The 20711-nt window shown below is 45.0% G+C and overlaps 1 protein-coding gene across 1 annotated transcript in view; it reads right to left on the bottom strand.

Annotated features, from left to right (window-relative positions):
• Nucleotides 1–8408: 8408 nt before the first annotated feature.
• Nucleotides 8409–20711, bottom strand: part of COPS3 (COP9 signalosome subunit 3) — a 142582-nt gene continuing 130279 nt past the window's right edge. The window contains exons 11-12 of the mRNA XM_086940858.1: nt 18729–18809; nt 8409–8673 (exon numbers count right to left, since the gene is read on the bottom strand). Of these exons, the coding sequence (XP_086796984.1) occupies nt 8620–8673; nt 18729–18809 (135 nt within the window). The 3' untranslated portion in view covers nt 8409–8619. The remainder of the gene's footprint in view (nt 8674–18728; nt 18810–20711) is intronic.

Here is a 20711-nt window from a genome sequence, read left to right as displayed (position 1 = left end):
TTAACAGACCTGCCTCGTGATAGATATTTAGATCAAGGAAGATCATTGAGCTGTTAGACATTTGGTGGGTGAACTTCAGAAAGGGGTTTTGGTTGTTAAGCCAGTGCATGAAATCAGTGATTGATTGGCCATCCCCTTCCCAGATCACCAGAATGTCATCAATATAGCGTCGCCACGTACGGATTCTTACCCTGAAGGGGTTGTCTGGGTGGAGAATTCTGGAGGCTTCTAGATGGTGAACGTATAGTCCCGCCAGACTCGGCGCAAATGTACTCCCCATACTAGTTCCATGACTCTGCCAATACAGAGTGCCCTCGTATTCAAAAAGGTTTTTTGTGAGTGCTATCGAGATACACTCCATGACCACTCCACGGGGGGTTTTGTATTTCCATTGGTCAGAGTGGAGTACCTCTTCAATGATCAGTAGTGTCTCGTCATGTGGGAGGCTCGTGTAGAGGCTCTCTACATCAAGGCTCAATAGCATTTGTGAATCTGGATCAAAAGGATAGTTCTGTAGTAATTGTAGTACCGCTTTGGTGTCCCCGAGGTACGTGTCTGTCGCTTGTACCAAGGGTCTTAAAAAGGCATCAGCAAATTTTGACAGGGGTTCCAAAATGGATAAAATGCCAGACACAATTGGGCGGCCTGGTGGGCTTGCCAGGTTTTTGTGAACCTTGGGTATCGTGTAGAAGTAAGGTATGCGGGGATTCTTTTGGACAAGGAATTCCGATTCTTTTTTGGTGAGCCAGTTGTGCGCCAAGGCCTCCTCAATCATTGCCTCTATTTGCACACGTAGAGACTCAGTGGGGTCTTGTACCAGAACCTGATAGTTCCTTCTGTCAGAGAGTAATCTCCTACACTCCTCATCATATGCAGTGGTGGTTTGAATTACCACTGCCCCTCCTTTATCCGCAGGTTTTATGGTAAGTTCTTTGTTTTGAGTGAGTTCTCTTATTGCCTCCTTCTCAAGATTGCTCATGTTCTGGAAAACATCATGCTTGGTGTTCAATTTACTGAGTTCAAGCATGATGGCTTTTTCGAATGCCAGTACCTCTACAGGGAGTTGATTGTCCATGGGTGTAAAACTTTTAGACCCGTATCTGAAGTTTCTTGGGATGGTTCTTTGTCTTTAAAGAAAACCCTCAGTTTTATAGTTCTGATGAAATCCTGGATCTCTTTATGCAGAAGGTTCTGAGCTGGGATGGTGCAGTGAGCTAAAAAACGGTGATGGATCAAGCCCTGATCTGTTGACTGGGTATGAGTAGTCTGCTTAATTCAGATGCTCTGTCCATCACCACCCCCTTTTCTGAATCGTTTTGTCCACCATAAGCGTGGAAGGGTATGCTCAGACATGAGTCCCTTGCTCACTGCACCATCAGGATTCAAGCAAGCCGGGCCGAAGACGGCTGTAATGCCAGAAACCGGTCCCCGGAAGCTTGTTTCCTTTCCAGTAAAAGAATTGGCTTGGTAGTTTGGCCTGCCCTGTTCCCATGATGCACTGGGCCAGGGACAGACTAATTTGCATGTAGCCAGGTTCTGAGCTGGGATGGTGCAGTGAGCTAAAAAACGGTGATGGATCAAGCCCTGATCTGTTGACTGGGTACGAGTAGTCTGCTTAATTCAGATGCTCTGTCCATCACCACCCCCTTTTCTGAATCGTTTAAATTATGTTTAAGTAATGCTAATTTCTATTTGAAAACAATACTGTCACCTCCTAAGGCTTCTAAATATGCCTCAAAATCATCCTACCAATCTTCCCACAAAAAGAACGGATACTCAGGATGTTTTAGAAACAGGTGGTCTATAACCGATTCCATTTCAAAGATTTAATCTAAAAGATTCAGCACAAAAAACAAAACTTCAATTCTTCTCAAGTCTACTTTGTATTTTCATGCTGCAACTTGAATCAAATTGTTCATCTTCAGTGTCGATTAACAAAAGTCCTCCTTCAGTGTTCCCTGAACTGCTCCATACTTAGTTGCATTCTTCAAGTCGTGGCTCCCAAAACTTATCGGCCTCTATTGCAGATGCTTCCGACTTGGTAAATGAATAAGCTTTCCACTTTAACTTTTCTAAACTCACAGATAGCATTTCCTTTTCTCCAGCCTTTTGCATGGCGATTCACGATGAGCTGCAGACCGCTCTTAAGCTGAGAGTCCAGTGTTCTGGACTGTGTGCACTCAGCACTTGGAATCACAATAGTATGACAGTTTCTAGGCTGCATGTACATCATTCTGAGCCGTGCGTACCCTGCACTTGTCCTCCAGGCAGCTCGCGAGAGAGAGCGAGAGAGCGATTTGCTCCATTTGCAGCCAAACAGCCACCACTGCTGATCTTCTGCAATCTCTTTTGAAACTTGGAAGTAGTCGCACAGGTTCCCCTGGTGCTGGGCCCACTGAGACTTCAGCTCTCATTGTCCAGCTTGAATGTGCCATTTGGAATGGTTGGCGAGCAGGATACAGGAGGCCAATAAGCCTCAGAGGCATCCTCATGGACACCTAGGACAGAGGCTGAAACATCGGGATCATAGCCCTAGTGTTCAGTAACGTAAGAAGGGATTCTGTATTGTGAAAGCCTGTATTCAGCTTACTCTTCTAGCTGAAGTGAGCACCAACAGCAAAGTTACCTTCCATATGAGAAACTTGAGTTCCACTCGGAGGATGGATTCTAATGGAGGTCCCATAAGCTGAGAGAAGACTATATTGAGATGCCATTCTGGGGGTGGAGCTCGTACTGGAGGGAAAGCTCGGAACAACCCCTTCATGAATTGTTTGATGGTTCTTGTGGAGCAGAGAGAGAGTGGGAAGAGCTTCTATATCTTGATATCGGACCGAGATGCACCTTGATGGAGGCATGAACCAAACCTGATCGAGCAAGCGAAAGGAGATGAGGCAGAATCTGCTTAGCTGATATCTCTAAAGGATGCAGATTGACTTGTTGACACCATAGACAGAACTGTTTCCATTTTAATTTGAAGGTTTTGATGGTGGCTTCCACTCTTGGTTTTTCTAGAATATCCCTGCAGCCCTGAGGGATATTTAAATGATGGAATTAATTGAATTCAGGAGCCATGCACTTAAGTGAAGTGGTTGGGTCCAGATGCAGAACTTGGCCCTGGTTCATTGTCAAAAGAGCTGGCATTGTCCGTAAGTGAACGGGATTGGACTCCAACAGCAGGGGAAGCTCCCTGAACCAGTGTTGTCTGGGTCACTTGGGAGCAGTCAAGATGAGGCTACAGCATTCCACTTTTCTTTTGTTGAGAACCTTCAGTATTAGTGGGAAGGAAGGGAAAAGATTATGCATAGATCCTGGACCATCTGATCAAAAGGTCATTCCCCCACGACCTGGGGAGCAAGTACCAACTGACGTCGAATTGGCATTTGGTGTTCTTGTTGGTAGCGAAAAGATCCAGTGCTCGCTGTCCACATAATGAGACTATTTTGTTCGGTTCTGACTGATTCCATTCCCACTCAAGACATCAGCCCTTGGCTGGAGTGTGTCCGCCTAGGTGTTACTTGTGCTGGATACGTGCTCGGCTCTCAGAGAAATGTTGTAAGTTGTGAGCCAGCTCCAGAGATTTTGGGCTTCCTGGGAGAGTGCTAGCGATCTTGTGCCCCCTTGCTAATAGACATAATGCATGCTGGTCAGTGTCTGTACGTACCAGCATGGATGACCCTGCTATCCTTGGTAGGAACGCTTGCAAGGTGAGAAAGATAGCTTTCAGTTCAAGGAGGTGGATATGAATTGTTTTCTTAAGCACCAACCACTTTCCTTGGATTTGTAGGACTTGGAGATGACCGCCCCAGCCGTCCATGGAAGGATCTGTAGTTATGATGAAGTCCGGTATTTGTGGCAACAACAAAAAGAAATCAGGCCCTTGGAGAGATTGGAGATCGGACACCACCACTCTAGTGTCTCCACCATCCTTAGGGTGATGTTGAGGAGGACGTCGAAGGACCCCTCTGGCTGGACTCATTGCTTTGAAGTTACTCTTGTAATGGTCTCATTTTCAGGCATGCAAGAGGGACCAGATTTAGTGGAAGACATTCCCATCATCGACCTGTACAAGCGTACTGAAAAGGACTTTCTTCTGGAAAGTTTGATTGCCAGATGTGCTAGTCTTTGTTGACCTAACTGCGAGAGAAAATCTTCGTTTCAGATTGTATCGACGTTGAAGCCTAGAAACAGCATCCTGTTTGAGTAGTTTTTGATGGTTGACAGAGACCCAGCTTGCGAAAGAGTGAGGCAAGTTTTCATGGCTTTGGACGTTTGTGATGGTGTTGGAGCTTTTAGCAGCCAGTCGTCCCGATGGGGAAATACCGGGTGACCTTGCTTTCTAAGTATGAATGATGCTGGAACAAGGCATTTGGTAAAAATGCGGGGAGCTGACTTGAGGCCGAATGGGAGGACTCTGAATTGGTAATGGTACTAGCTATGGTAAAGCAAAGATATTTGTGGTGTTTGGGATGAGTGGGAATATGGGAGTATGCATCCTGTAGGTCCAGAGTTGTCATAGAATCTCCTTGGTTTAGGGGATGCAGGATGTCGGAGAGAAACCATACAGATAGATCGTTTCCGCAATAATTTATTCAACTTCCTGAGGTCTATAATGGGTCTCCAGTCCCCTGATTTCATCTTGATTAAGAAAAACAGGAGTAAAAACCCATACCCTTCTGGTAGAAAAGGAACTATTTCGATTGCTCCCTTGGCAAGCATAATGAGGGCTTCTTTCTTGAGTAACTGAAAATGAGGGGGTACGCTCCCCTTGGCGGATTGTTGGGTGTCTTTGGATAAACTCCAGGGTATGGCCATAGGTGACGAGATCCAATACCCATCTGTTTGAGGTGATCTGGGCCCAGAGGCCTTGGTAATGTTCGCACCCAGAGGATGGGAGGAAGTGGAAGTAGCCGATCCCTGATTTAGGTCACTGTTTACGAGCTGTGTCTCGACTCTGAGGGCGTTCTTCCTTCGAGGTCCTTGTTTTGTATGTGTGGCCATGGGCGGTATGGTCGATGTTGATAAGGAGCTCTGATTTGAGAGTGAAAGGGCCGATACTGTTGGGAGCATTTGTATTCTTCTCAGTAGGTTGAAAAACCTCTTCCAAATGCTCCTCGAAAAGGCATCTTCCTGAATTGAAGTGTACCAAGTGACCTGGTCGGGTCGTTGTCTGTTTTGATGGCCAATACAGCATCATCTATGCGCTTCCCAAACAGTGACTCCTCATCGTAGGCTATATTAAGAGTTTTTAAATGGAAATACTAGTCTGAAAGTTGTTGCTTTTAGCCAGCCCTGTTGCCTTAAAACTGCTGCACCGGTTAGTTGGAGAAAACCAGTGGATGCTATGTCCATTGTGAAGTCTATGCTCCTGGCTAAAATGCGCTCACCCTCTTGTAGCAATTCGCTTACCTCAGAATTTCTTTCTTCAGGCACTAGGTGAATGAGGTCCCCAATGTTGGACCACATCTGCCTATCATAGCTGCCCAGGATTGCTAGTGAATTGGCCACACGCACCGTGATAGCAGACATGGCAGAGAACCTCTTACCTATGTTGTCTAGCCACCTGCCCTCTTTATCTGGTGGCATAGATATGAGTTGAAGGATTCTTAGAGCAGAGTTGCGCCACCTGTGTTATGACCGACTCTGGTTTGGGATGTACTGAGAGGCAGGAGGGAGAATCTTCTGGAGCCTTGTATTTTTTAATCAAATAATGCTGCCTCATTTCTCCTTCTTCAGAGATTCTCTGTGGTGGGATGTCTTATGGGCTTTCTGCTTTTTTCAGAGATTCCTTGGTCCTGGGAACTGTATCTTTTGTGAGACCTTGCTGAGGTATCACTGTCCTCTTCAGAAGATGATCTCTGAGTTTTTTACTTCTGAAGCCACTGAAGAAACCTCCCCTGTCTGTCCAAGGTTTTGGTGGGAAAAAGTGCAACACATTTTACACTACTTTGCCTTATGTTGGGGGTAGAGGCAGTATAGACAGTCCTTATGTGGGTCATCTACATATACCCTGTTCTTTTTGCAGGTCTTACAGGGTCGGAATACTGCTTTCTTCATTGTATCAGACATTGCAGGAAAAGTAGAAATAGATTTGAAAGTAGAAAACTGAGCAGAGTTCAGGGAGACTCCTTTCACACATGATGTGCAGTGAAAATCTGAAGGAATCTGCCTCTCTTCTGATAGAACTAGAGGGTGCTAGCGCCCGAATGGTTAAGGTTTGAAGTTTGGTCCTTTTACTAAAAAAGAACAGATGGGCTATCTACGTGATTTTTCATTACCATGGTCGCCAAATATAGTGACAAACTGCTTTATTATGGTACTGTGGGACTCCCACTTTGAAGACCGGGAATGATTCAAGCAGGTGAATCCATGAAAGATCAATACTGGAGAATGGTACTCAAGCTGGCTGTGCTGGTGGAAGATCCTCGATCTACAGCTCTAAGCCGGAGCTGTTGTCAGGAGAGAAAGCTTCCTCATCTCCACCTGACAGTTGGGGGGGGGGGGGGGGGGGTGTTCCCTTGATGTCCTCTGGGACGAAGGGGTCGGGGGTGTCGTCTGCGCTACTACGTGGCATCTTGAGATGTCAAGCCAGACAGCTGCAGAGGGTTTTCTTAGAATAGAAGGAGCAGCAGGCGCCGCAAGCAGCCTTGTTGAGTTCGGGAGACAGACCAAATTACAGACCTGATGGAGATCGGTTTAAGGGAAATTTGTATGGCAGCGAGGACAGTAGCAGAATGGTGTCTGTTCCATCACTGTGGAGGCATGGTTGCAGGGGGGAATGCAGTCAAGAGACGAAAGGAGACCCCGAAGGGTGATGGCCCATGTGGGGCCGAGATCGACCAAGAGTCACCCTGAGGAAACTGGAGTTGTTGACCCACAATGAAGAGAAATGCAATCGAGAAACAATACAAATGGAGGGAAGGAGCCTGTGTAGACCTAAGAAAACACAGAGACTGTGTCGAACTGGAGCACACAGCCAGATGGCGGAAAGAAAACAATCTAACAATGGTGTTGATGACTATGAGAATTACAAGCAAGAGGAGGAGTCACAGTACCTCGTGACTTGAAAGACTTCTTCGATGGAAAAAAAACCTGCACGCATCCTGGCCCAACACTAGATGGCAGAAGTATGCATAGCATGTGCATCTGCAGCCACACATGCCTCGAGCATATATTTCTTTACCTTCAGTTTAGTATTATTTGTTGGATGACCAAAAACCTAATTGTGTGAGAATTTCAGGAAACATTAAAAACTATACAGAACTAATATGAACAGGGCTTCTGAGTAAAAAAGTATTTGTTACAACCGACTCGGAGAGGCTCATGATCAGTGACCTGGTACAACTTTTTTACTTTGAAGCATTACATTGCAAGTTTACAAAATTCATGGTATACATAAAAATGTACTGAACACAAAAAAGGGGATGGGGGAATGCTTGCGAATATTGTAAAACACTGTTGGTCGCTCTGGTAAGTATTCCAACCCATTGTTTTTAACCAGCTGTGCCACTGCAGACACTGGCCCCACTTACGAAATTCAGTACTGGGCCCTGCTCCTCATGGGAGCAGTCTGTTCCACACTCCCTGTTGAGCACACCTACACAGATTCTGACTTAGTTACAAAGACATAGCTTGGTACCAGTGGCACAGCGAACATGGGACAAATGCCTGGGTATTCCCATAGCCACTTGGGGCATTACAAAAAACACACTAAGGTGATGGGAGGAATACTTACAAATAGTCTAAACCACTGTGTGCGGGATACAGAAAAATGCAGCCATGAATATACCACAATTTGAAGAAATTGATCTCAACAGCCAAAAGGGGTAGTGGTAAAAACAACTTCTGGCTATTTGGATTAAAATTGTGGGTGCAACTTGAGCTCAAAAGAGACAATGTTGACTATCAGCTCATACACATACAGAAAACACAAGTCGGTATTCTGCCCAGGCATTAAAACACATATTATACCTTAAGGTAATCGAAATTAACAAAATGGGATTTGTATATCATATAAATGAGTTTTCAAAAGATATCCCAACTGCACCATTATCAGGACATTTTTTTGTTTTAACTTTAATTTTATTGCTTTTTGTGCTGAAGTATTTGGCCGGAGGTTTAATTTAGCCCATAATTCATACATAATTCTTAATCTGGACCACCAATTCAAATATTACTTATGAACTAGCTATTCATCCAGAGGTAAACAAACCTAGGACATCAAGAATGCTTAGAACCCAACTCAAATGTTCATGGTGTTCATATTATCAAGTAGTTTTAAAAAAAGAATTTGAGCAGTATGAGAAAATACCTTTTCCAGGCTGACAGACAAAAGTAATTAATGGTCATTATTTGAATACCAATAAGCCGCTTATAATGAAAGTCAAGGTATTTAATGACAATAACTGCAGTTAAATCCACCACAGATTTTATTTTTGCATTTTATTTTCTGGTCGTAGCTGAATATTTTGGAAGGTACACAGCTATGGCGAAGACTTCATAAATATTTGTTGATTTTAATTAAATGTCCAAGCAAGAGTCTCCTTTCTCTTCGGAGGACTTCGGGCAGGGGTTCCAGTCCTGATGAGCCACAAATGTCCAGGAGACAGTGCAGTGTTGTGGTTAAGAATAGCTGGACGGTTTGTTTCCAGAGTCGTCATCTTGGGAGCCCATACTCTGTTGAAAAGAATATACAGTGAAAAAGCCACATCAATTTTGCAACAATCAAACTAAAACATATATTCAGGCTTGTCATTTGCATTTTTACCTCAAATATCTCCCGTCATCCCCCCCCTCCAGCCAACAAGACAATTTCTACTTCTATTTGTCACTGTAGCATTAAGTGATATTTGATTTTTGGTTTTGTATAGCGCTCAAATGCTCGGCGGCATCTTGGCTCTGCCGCTCTCTTGTTCAGTACTGAAAGGGAGTCTGATTGCTGCTGAAAAAGTGGGGTGGATCTAGGACGGTAGGATGAATAAAAAATAGCAACAAGGAGTACAACTAGGTCAAAACCTTCATACCTAGTCTACATCACTTTAAACATACATTTTTTAATGGCCATAACTAGCTTTGTAGTCTTGTCGCATTCTTTCAGCACACTGTTTTTCCTGGAAAGACATAACCACCTGCCAGTTTGTAGGGTCTGGGAAACGGGAGACACTCCACAACACATTAATATTATTGACTAAGCCAGTGTTTTTCTCAATAAAAGGAAAATTAGTTTATTACACCACAAAAACGCAATACCGCAAACAAACACAAAAAAAGGTCTCAAATGTCTGTGTTATGTGCGTAAGGCTGTTAATCTCGGTTAAGCCTGTCCCCTTTATCACAGTCTTCTTACACCTTCCCCACTTTACTCTGGAGTTGCTCTGGTGGGCAGTAGTGCAAATGCAGCCCTTTTCCCTCTTGTTTGTCAGTATTTGGAAGTAATAGGTCTTATTCTCCCTCCCTGATTCTTGCGTTGACATCGACATTCCGCTCTTAAGTCCTTACTCCTCCTCCGGTTGGGAGTAGGTTTGCTGGCTGAATTCAATCCAGCCGGCAGTTCTGCTTCTAGCAGGCAGGCGTGGATTGCACTTGGGCTCTACGTTCACAATCAGGCTTCCTTCTTCCGGATGGAATATGGGGGCAAGTCGTTTGGGCCTCCCTGAAATATGGTGCTGATGCTCAGGTTCCAGTTCAGGGTTGGGGAAGGGGTTGCTTTGAGGTGCTTTTGTAAAGCCGCGGCTGGATCAGATCTGGGCTTTTAGGAATAGTAACACTGGCTGCCACTGCGTTGCTTCAGCACACTTGCAAGTTTCTCAGAGTAGTAGCTTTCACTTCCTGCACAGTAGTGTGTACGCACACAGTTCAAAAGTACCAAGAGCTAGCCACAGTCTAGGCCCTTTCGCCACAATTGGGTGAGTGCAACAGCATCTGAGGTTTTTTCTAAGGAGCATACCGCTCAGACACAAGTGGGAAAGTGCCACAGCTATGTGGAGTCATTTCAGGCACAAAAACAAGTGATGCAGGTCAGCATTTGTTACTACTGCAGACCGTTTGGGCATACATTGACAAACACCACAGCTTCAGTGGTAGGGCCCATGGGTGGCTCTGATTGGGCACACTTCACCAGTGCTGGGATTCTCTCCTTTAGTGCCCATGACTCATTCAAGTCAAAGCAGGCAAATTAGGCTGTTTGCAAGTTTCTGGTGGATCCGCAGAACCCACAATCAACTGCTCTTGTCCACACTAGTATTCAGCTATTCCTCACTCAGTCTTGTTTTGTGTGGTACAGCTACTCTTTAAATTGCTGATGTGCTCGGCTTCACCTTACAAAAGCGCATGGCCTGGCAGAACAATTTCCTGTTGCAGAATCTCTTCCACTTGCACATTAAATTTTATCTTGGATAGTCTCTTCACTTTTGTTTTCTACATAAAATGTGGAGGAAGGTCTATGTGTCTAATAATGTAGGACTTCAGAGGTCAGGATCTCAAGATCAGGGATATTAGATTGTGATAATAGATTCTAGCCTGTTGCATGAAAACTCACCCAGCCACCATGCCAGCCTCTAAAAAGGTTGATTTAACAACTAAAGATCTTGAAAACCATCACTGGTTGTACCAACAAGGTTTTTTATAAGAAAAGTGCTTGAAAACCAATGGGAAACTAAATAAAAGATGTGTGAGAGGAAATGAAGCTTAGCTGCCTTTTTTTTTATATGTCAAACAACAAGTCTCCCAAAAAGCCAAAAGGTCAAACATGGGTTTGGCAACTTCTTAATTTAAATACTATTAATCAATTTCCCAGAGAAGCACCTACGAAGGTGTTCAGCTACTGAAGAAGCTGAATTATGGTCTAACAAATCATTTATTACATGCTCAATATGACAACACTTGGGGTTCTCTGGAAAGAAGGCTTAAGCTTCTTATTTCCACTATTACGGTCTGGCAGAAAGGATAAGTTATTTACCTGTAATCCTAGTTCTCTTCCAGGGGTATCCTCATCAAAGTCATAAGCACTGAATATTCCCGCCCATGTGCGGGACCCCGGAAACAATATAAAAATATATATGTAAAAACACATATATCTCGCTCCCCATATATGTACATACATATATTATTTTTCTCACACCAATGCAGCTCCAAAACTGAGGCTAAAACAATGTAAACACATGTACATGTACTGCAATTAGTAAGGAAAAAAAAAACACATAAGGTCAAATTTCCCTTGAACTTTGTGTTTTAATGAGTAAAACCACTCATAAATCCTGAAAATTGCTTATAAATAGAAATGGTTAGCCCTCAGGCTGCATTGTAAAACAATAGCATAGAAAATGAAACCATTTTCAACAAAAAACTGGCACCGTGCCTTTAAGGCAGCCCTGATCCCAGGCTTCCCATCATGCCTCAGGGGTGACAGTTAGGTCAGTTGTTCTTTGCATAACCCTGAAAACAGGGCTCAACCATAAGATTGCAATAGTACCGAATCTCATTTACCTGGGGAGCCGGGTGGGTTGCTTATGACTTTGATGAGGATACCCCTGGAAGAGAACTAGGATTACAGGTAAGTAACTAATCCTTCTCTACCAGGGGATCCTCATCAATAGTCATAAGCACTGAATAGAATAGCAAGCCCATCAACCACCTGCAGGTAAATGAGAAGTACATGACCCAAATATATCATAACAGCCAATAACTCAGCTGCTAAACAGATTCCTCAGGGAGGCCTGGCCCACCTGGGTATCTGCTCTCGTGTCCGAATCTAGACAGTAATGTCTGGTAAATGTATGGACAGACCTCCAGGTTGCCGCTTTACAAATCTCAGACATGGGTACATTCTGTAGGTAAGCTGCCGTGGCAGCTCTACCTCTAGTGGAATGCGCTCTAGGGGTAAACCCCAGAGGTTTTTTGTGCCAATTGGTAAGCAAGCTTGATACACGAGACGATCCACCTGGAAATGGAACGTTTCGATGCTACATGATCAGTTCCGATCGATCCATAGTTAATAAATAACTGATCAGAATGCCGAATAGACTTGGACCTGTCCAGATAGAACTTTAAAACCCTTTTCAGGTCCAAAGAGTGTAAAGCCCTCTCAGCTGGCGTAGAGGGATTGGAAAAGAAAGTGGGCAGAGAGATCGACTGATTGACATGAAAATCTGACACCACTTTCGGCAGGAAAGAACGGTGCGTTCTCAGCACTACTCTATTCAAATGAAACACTGTATATAGTTCCTTGGTACAGGGGGCCTGAATCTCGCTCACCCTACGGGCTGACGTAATCGCTACCAAAAAAGCAGCTGTCCAGGTAATATGCTGTAAAGTAGCTTTATAAATGGGCTCAAAAGGAGGGCCCATCAACTTTGATAGTACTAGGTTCAGCTCTCAGGGAGGAGAAGGAGGACGTACTAAAGGGTACACCTTTTTCAGACCCTGCAGGAAATCTTTTACTGCTGGCAACTGGAAAAAAGAGGTTTGTGAAGGTGATCGCCTATAAGCAGTTATAGCGGCTAAATGCACCTTAATGGAGTTAAACTTCAACCCTCCTTTAGCCAGGTACAACAAGTATGGAAGAACTGCTTCTTCCTGACTCTTCACCGATTGTGACCATTCTGCATGTACCACATATAGAACCTCTTCCACTTGCATGCGTAAGAATGTCTTGTGGAAGGACGTCGTGCTTCTTTCAGAATGGACATGCAGTCTTGTGGCAGTCCTAGATGGCCGTACTGAATGACCTCAGGAGCCATGCTGCCAAGTTCAGTGACGGAAGGTTGGGATGGTGAATCCTCCCGTTCATCTTCGATAACAGGTCCGGCCTGCATGGAAGCCTCTTGTGAGGAGACACTGACAGGTGAAGTAGGTCCGTGTACCACCATTGCTTCGGCCAGTCGGGGGCAATCAGGATCATTGTTGTGCACGAGTGGCTCAGCTTGCTCACCACCTTAGAGATCAGCGGAAGGGGTGGAAAGGCGTACACAAATTCCCCTGACCAGTCGATCAAAAGAGCATTCCCTCTAGTTCCTGGTCAGTAGAACCTTGAGGCGAAGATTGGGCATTTGCGGTTTACGTCGTCCGCAAAGAGATCTATGGAAGGACGACCCCAAGACTGGAAAATGTCTTCTAGCACTTTATCGTTGAGAACCCAGTCCTCTCTGTCTTCGAAGTGCCGACTTAGTGTGTCCGCCCTCACGTTCTGCTCTCCTGGGAGGTGGACTGCTTGAACAGACAACTTGCGAGCCAGAAGCCAATGCCAGATGCACTGAGCTTCCAGTGATAGAGTCCTTGAGCGTGTTCCTCCCTGCTTGTTCAAATAGTACATCGTGGTGGTGTTGTCCGTTTGTACTAGAACCACATCCTCCTGAAGCGAGGGAAGGAACGCTTTGAGAGCCAGGTGGACTGCTCTCAATTCTAGCAAGTTGATGTGGTGCTTTCTTTGGACGACCACAGACCCTGCACTTGGAGAGGCCCCATGTGCGCCCCCCAGCCTTGCAAAGACGCGTCTGTGATGATCGTTTGTGCAGGAGGAGGTTGATGGAAGAGAACTCCCACCTGCATGTTCTGCTTCTTTGTCCACCACGGGATGGAAGATCGAGCTACCTCCGACAAAGTGATCTGATCGTCCCAGCGATCTGATTGCTGGTCCCATTTGTCCTCCAGATCCTGCTGAAGAGGACGCATCCGAAGTCTGGCATTCGGTACTAAGAAGATGCATGAAGCCATCGACCTTAAGAGGGATGCTATCTTTTGCACTTTCTGAGTCCTGTTGCGAAGAACGTGCTGGCACTGGAGCGTTATCGAAAACTGTCTCTCCTCCGAAGGAAACACTTTTCCTACCTCGGAGTCTCGCAGAGCTCCTAGGAAGTGAATTTTCTGAGTGGGTTGGGAGACAGACTTGCTGTAGTTGACATGCAGGCCTAGACGCTGACAGTTCTATGCATGTCTGGAATTGATTCCTTACATTGTCTGGAGTTGGACCTTTCAACAGCCAATCGTCTAAGTATGGGTATACGAAGACCCCCCTGCGGCGTAGAGCTGCCGCCACCACTGCGACACACTTCATGAACACCCTGGGGGCCGACTTCAACCCAAACGGTAGGACTTTGAACTGGTAGTGGGAGGTCCCCACCCGGAATCGAAGGAATCTCCTGTGATCGGGCCGTATCGGGACATGAAAGTACGCATCTTGAAGGTCCATCGAACACAGCCAATCCCCCTTCCTGAGATGTGGATATATTTGGTGAAGCGCCAACATGCGAAACTTTTCTTTTCTGACATGTAGATTGAGTGTTCTCAAGTCCAGAATGGGCCTGTATTCCGCCTTTTGGCCCTTTTTTCTGACCAGAAAATACCTCGAATATACTCCTTTCCCTCTTTGAGCCACCGGCACCCTCTCGATGGCTGATTTTTCGAGGAGTGTCGCTACTTCTTTCTTCAACATTTGTAGCTGGTGGTTTGACGTTGACATCGGAGGAACGGATGGAGGTAGACGATGGAAACGAAGACAGTACCCATTCTGCAGCGTAGACAAAACCCATTGGTCTTTTGTAATGGCCAGCCACTCTGTCCTGTGATGTGCAATGCTTCCCCCCACTGGAGTTGACAACGGCGCTGGGGGAAGTGAAGACTCATTACTTCTGCTGAGGCTTATTGAAGTTGTTTCCTTGGCGCTGATTTCAGTTTCCTTTGGAATTGCGCTTGCCTTTATATTGCGACTTTTGTTGGCCTTGCTGGTTCTGGCCCTTCTGCCAGTGAGGTGTTTGAACCCTCTGCTTTGAAGAGCCCTTGTTGTCAGAACGGAACTTCTTCCGGAATTCCTTTTTCTTTTCAAGCCCCACGGCCTTAAGGGTGTCTAACTCAGTTTTCATCCGTTGCATCTCCTCATCAGCACTCGCCCCAAAGAGAGATGTGCCTGAAAAAGGAAGATTTAGTATTCTGGCTTGAGCTTCGGGTTTCAATGCTGTTAGGCGCAACCACGAGGATCTCCTCGCTGTGATTCCATGCGCATAACCATGCGCAGCCAGTGTTGCTCCATCTGCCGCCGCCCCTATAATCTGATTGGAGACTTGACTGCCCTCCATCAGAATCTCCTCGAAGTCCTTTCTATCTTCCTGAGGAAGTTTTGCAGAAAACCTCTGAAGCGAGTCTCACAGAGATCTATCATATCTGCCCAACAGAGCTTCCGCATTGGAGACCTTGAGGAAAGAAGCTGAGGTGTTACATACTCTTCTCCCCCATGAGTCTTGTAACTTGCTGTCCTTATCCGGCGGTACCGTGGACGAGGAGGCCACCGCATTGGATTTTTTAGCCGCCGCAATGATAACTGAATCTGGCGGTGGATCGGACTTGAGGAACAGAGGATCCTCTTCAGGAGGGCGATATTTCTTGAGAATCCTCGCTGGGACTGACTTCACCGTCGCCGGAGTCAGGAAGACCTCATTCACCGGATCCATTATACCCGGGACCAAAGGCAATAAGGGTTTGGGTGCCGTTCTGTGCTGCAGGGTTTCGAAGATGACCGTCGTCTTGATCTGCTGAGCAATCATAGGCACTCCTAGCTTCAGAGCTCCCCTGCCCAAGATGTCTTGGAACGAGAAAATATCCTCAGTTGGAGATATTCGAGCGTGGACTGTTCGTTAGGGTTGGAGAGTAATTCCTGTGAGATCGGGTCCTCGATGAACTTGAAGAGCTATGAGTCCGCCTGGACCTAGATCTTCTTCTACTTGAGCGCGTTCTAGAACAAGATCGCTCCCTGTGACTAGATCTTCTCTTACTTGAATGCCCTCTAGAACGAGACCGTTCTTTGCGGCGGGAGGTTTGATCTCGATACGCCCTCAACCGATCCGCCGTCTCCTTGTCCTTGGCCCAGTGGTGAAGAGGTCTATACCACCTTGGGGAAAGACTAACAGGGTGCGATCCTTCACTGGCGAACGTGAACGTGGAGGAGGCTGATCCGCTTGATCCTGCTGCGACCTTGCAGGGGACTTTGACCTCTCCCTATCCGAATAGCTGTTTTCCCCATCCGAGGATCTGCCACTTCGAGATGCCGAGGAGGATGAGGATAGGCTCACTAGAGACCGTCTAGAAGAAGACCTCGACCGACCTCTCTCTTCCGAGACCCTCCTTCTCTTGGCGGGAGGATCCTGTAATGGCGATTGCTCCACCTCTGCAGCCGATGCTGATCCTGGGGAACCCAGTTGAGACCTTAGGACTTGAGACTGGTCCAATGGTTGACTCTCCATCTCATGCACCACCTGCCTCTCATGCGACCTCTCCTGTGATCTTGTAGGAGAGATGTGCACTGGCTGCGAGTCGCCCCGCTCCCTGGATCTCCGCTGATCCATCGACGGTGGCTGTTTCGAGGCCGAGCGCCGAGCAGATAGACGCTCGCTCGACGTCGACCGTGATCTCCTCGACGCCGACCTCGAGTGTCGATGACTGTCCTTCGACATAGAGCGTCTCGCCGTTGAAGGATGCCTGTTAGATGACGACAGAGGCTGCTTCAGCGCAGACCGCCGGTGCTCTGGCGGCGACGGAGGGTGCCTCGACGTCGAGTGCCGCTTGTCTGGATGCGACGGAGGCTGCCTCGACGTCGAACGCCATTGACGGGGCGTTGACGTGGGCTGCTTGGACGTCGATGGACGATGTGTCGGCAGAGGCTCCCTCGACGCCGAACGACCATGACTAGTCGTCGACGGAGGTTGTCTCGACACCGAACGCCGGTGGCCAGGCGTCGATGGAGAATGCCTCGACGTCAAAGCATGACGATGCTGCTTCGACGTCAGTTGACTCGCCGTCGAGCTCTTCTGCTTCGACGGCGCCCTACCCCTAGACGCTGTCTGTAGCGGAGGTACCTTGGATATCGACGCTGAAGACGTCTTCTTCGTCGCTGTCGACTGCTTCTTCGACGCCGAAGGCGCCCTCAGACTTTTCTGCTTCTTGGGAGATCTTCCTCTCTCAGAAAGCCCATAAACTCGAATTCTCTCTCGGTCTTTGAGAGTTCTGGATGTTAAAACCTGGCAGTGTTCACAGGTTTTCGAAGAATGAGAGTCTGGTAGGCACAGGATACACACTGAATGTGTCTCAGTCTTGGCCATCTTCCTTCCACATGAAGGGCGTTTGTCAAAGAGGGAAGGCATTTTGACAGAAAAAACACCTTTTTTAAGCCTAAAAAAGGTAGTAGTAGCACCCTAGGTCTAAAAGACGTCGAGTGAAAGCAAAAATTGTAGATTAACAAGAATATTTTTTGACAAAAAGTCAAAAAGAAAGGGAGCTGTTTCACCAGGGTCCTGACTGAAGGAGCCGGAAAGAACAACTGACCTAACTGTCACCCCTGAGGCATGATGGGAAGCCTGGGGTCAGGGCTGCCTTAAAGGCACGGTCCAGTTTTTTGTTGAAAATGGTTTCATTTTTTATGCTATTGTTTTACAATGCAGCCTGAGGGCTAATAATGTCTATTTATAAGCAATTTTCAGGATTTATGAGTGGATTTACTCATTAAAACACAAAGTTCAAGGGAAATTTGACCTAATGTGTTTTTTGTTTCCTTACTAATTGCAGTACATGTACATGTGTTTACATTGTTTTAGCCTCAGTTTTGGAGCTGCATTGGTGTGAGAAAAATAATATATGTATGTACATATATGGGAAGCGAGATATATGTGTTTTTACATATATATTTTTATATTGTTTCCGGGGTCCCGCACATGGGCGGGAATATTCAGTGCTTATGACTATTGATGAGGATCCCCTGGAAGAGAATGTAGATCTGACGAACTAGCAGAAGACGCGTGTCAGGCTAAGACATTCAGTCCAGACTGGAGTCTTTTTAGCTCAGTCTCTCTAGGAGTTTGAGTTTCATTGCCTGAGTATGCTTGCAATATTCAATACTGACATAATGTAAGCAAAGAAGCCTTGAAGAGCAATTTTCATTGCTCATCTTAATAATGGATTTGGTACAGGTCTTAAAGTGGGCAGAAACTCTAGGAAATAAATGAAAACATAATTGTAGAAAAAGAAGAATGGTGGAATAGAAGTATTTCTACAAATACTAAGCGCACATAAAAACATACAAGAGTATTATGGAATACTTTCCAGTTGAGGAAAACAAAACCGGTTTTGTGACAGAGTGTATGCTTCATGGTAGGAACATTTAAAGAGGCAGCACCTAATTTCTTGGGAAGCCTCTATTACTGGCTAAAATGTAATTCAAAACAGTTGTTGGGAAAAAAGTAATGTAAAACTAACTTTGAGGAGCAAATAAAAATTTGTTCTTGTAACTTTTTGGGGGGAGTTTTATATAGCGCAAACTCGACCTGAAGGCATCAGAGCACTTTACATGAGCACCAGTTTCGTAATAGATGGACACATTTATTTTTTTGTTAGGCACGGGGAGATAAAGGGATTTGCCCAGAATCACAGGATGTTGAGCATCCCTGTCGAAACTTGAACCCAGTTCCCCAGGTTAGCGGTCAACTGCTCTAGCCATTAGACCACATCCTCTCCCCCACACAAGTCATTCTTCAGGTCAACATATGAAACCATGAGGATCCCTTGATGAAGAATTAGACTTGCACCCTTCACAGTTTACTGAAACATCTGTTTCAGCCCTAAATAACAACAGAATACGCACCTTAGAAACTGTAATAAGCTGGTTCTAAGGGAGACAATTAAAAGGGTCCTGCACCACCCAAAGTGGCTTAATCTAGCTCTCCCATCCCATGGCTTGAAATACACATAATTACCTTCTGCACAAATTGAGGGTTCACAGTGATCTCCTGATCCATTGCTTTCAGCCGCTCATCTAGTTCTATACATCTCAGCATCTGAGAAGAATCAAGGAGCATACATGCCATTAGTGAAAAACAAGTCAATGTCATAATCCCATTCCCATATGCTGCACTTTAATCAAGCATGACCATACCAGTTGTTGCACATTAATACCATAACAAAATGTAAAACAGCACATAATAACACAAGTATTAGGATCACATAGTAAAATATCAACACTATGGCAAACCGTAAGGCACAAAAATGTAGTTCATGCACAAATAATGCAATTGAGTGGAATTGTACAAACTCAATAGCATAGAGTCTAGAGACTTTTTACCACACATAAAAACAAGGATTCTATGTCAGGACCAGAGGCAAGGATAATGCTATTCTTTCTTTACTTTATTGACTAGCAGCAGGATTTGTTAGCTCAAATATTTCCCATACAAAATAGTGGATAGTGACTGCACTGCTAGCTTATCAAGATTTGATGCACAGTTCTCTTATTAAAGCTAGCATGTGGGTGCGTTTTACCTAGATGGCCAACTTAATAGAATATCTCCCGCTACCTCAGGGGGTGTTCCTTTAATTTGGGGAAGAATTGCCTTGAATGTTAAAGATATCCACACTGGAGTTAACTGGAGATCACATTCAGCGCACTTGACTGGTGTGGATGGGGGAACCTACAAAAAGATACTTTAATCCGAGTTCTCCAACGCAGCAATCTTCCCTGAAGTGATCAACATTGAATCTGCCCTGCCATGTGCCAGACCCCAGACTACTTGACAAGAGATACACATCTGTTCTATTTATATATGCTTATGTGCAGGCTAAGTTAACTGCATTTTGTTCTTTCTTTTAAAAAAGCCAATTGCAAATGAAAAACTGTCTGCAATGTAATAAGCATGGACGAACCATCAAATATTAGTCCTTTTAAAAAGGGAAACAGAAGAAATATGTTGAGGCTAGCAAGACCGCCTTTGTTGAGAAGCAAATGTAACCCTGCACTTTTTAAAACACAGCAAGTGGTAAGGTAGAACAAATGACACACAGGTATCTCAGAACACAAAAAAGGAGAATTATCGTTTGTACAATTCAACGACATTCAAGCAGTACATTACAATTATTGAAATCACCATCCAAACTCTAAGCTGGTAATATTCCTAGGTAAATTAGCCCAGCCATTTTCCCCAAACCCGTCCATATTTGTGGTGAAGCCTCTGGCCTCCTAGACTGTATGTTCTTGTTGCATGCACCAGCCCACACAGCGCATTCTAATGTACCCAGTGGGATCGCAATATCCGAGTCATCGGAAATGATAGAGCATTTCAAAAGAGCAATACACATTAAGTATGACATTAGACTCCCCATCACCTTCCCTAAATCTTACTGTACTAATGTGGGCAACCTTGTAGATGGACTCTTCCATTTTGCCAATAAGCTGTAGGAGGTGCCGCTGGAGATTTCCGAAACCAGGCAACTGCTGTACCAATGCCTACGAGAGTACACGCCCCTCTACAAGCCCAATATCATCCAGGATACCATTAGCATAGTTACATCAAACGCATTGGGTTAATTGGCCAAATTATAAAAATGCATCCCTACAGTAGGAAAATAAGTAATCAAGTTACATAATTAACAATGATGTGAAAAGACCTATTGGAATCTAAAAAAGTTTTGCAAATTAATAGGGATGACGTTCAAGCAAGGTGTTCAGAACACTGATTTATAGATAACTATCAACACAAACTATGAGGCTTCCTTTTTCAGTCATATCATGACCAGGATAACAAAATTGCAGTTTTCTATGCCCTTGATACATTAGTTGGCGGAGTGAAAGGGGTTTGGAAAAGATATATATATATATATATATATATATATATATATATATATATATATATATATATATATATATATATATATATATATATATATATATATATATATATATATAT

This window comes from Lissotriton vulgaris, chromosome 10 (assembly GCF_964263255.1).
Source record: "Lissotriton vulgaris chromosome 10, aLisVul1.2, whole genome shotgun sequence".
Lineage (NCBI taxonomy): Eukaryota > Metazoa > Chordata > Amphibia > Caudata > Salamandridae > Lissotriton > Lissotriton vulgaris.
This window is presented reverse-complemented; position numbering and strand designations above follow the sequence as displayed.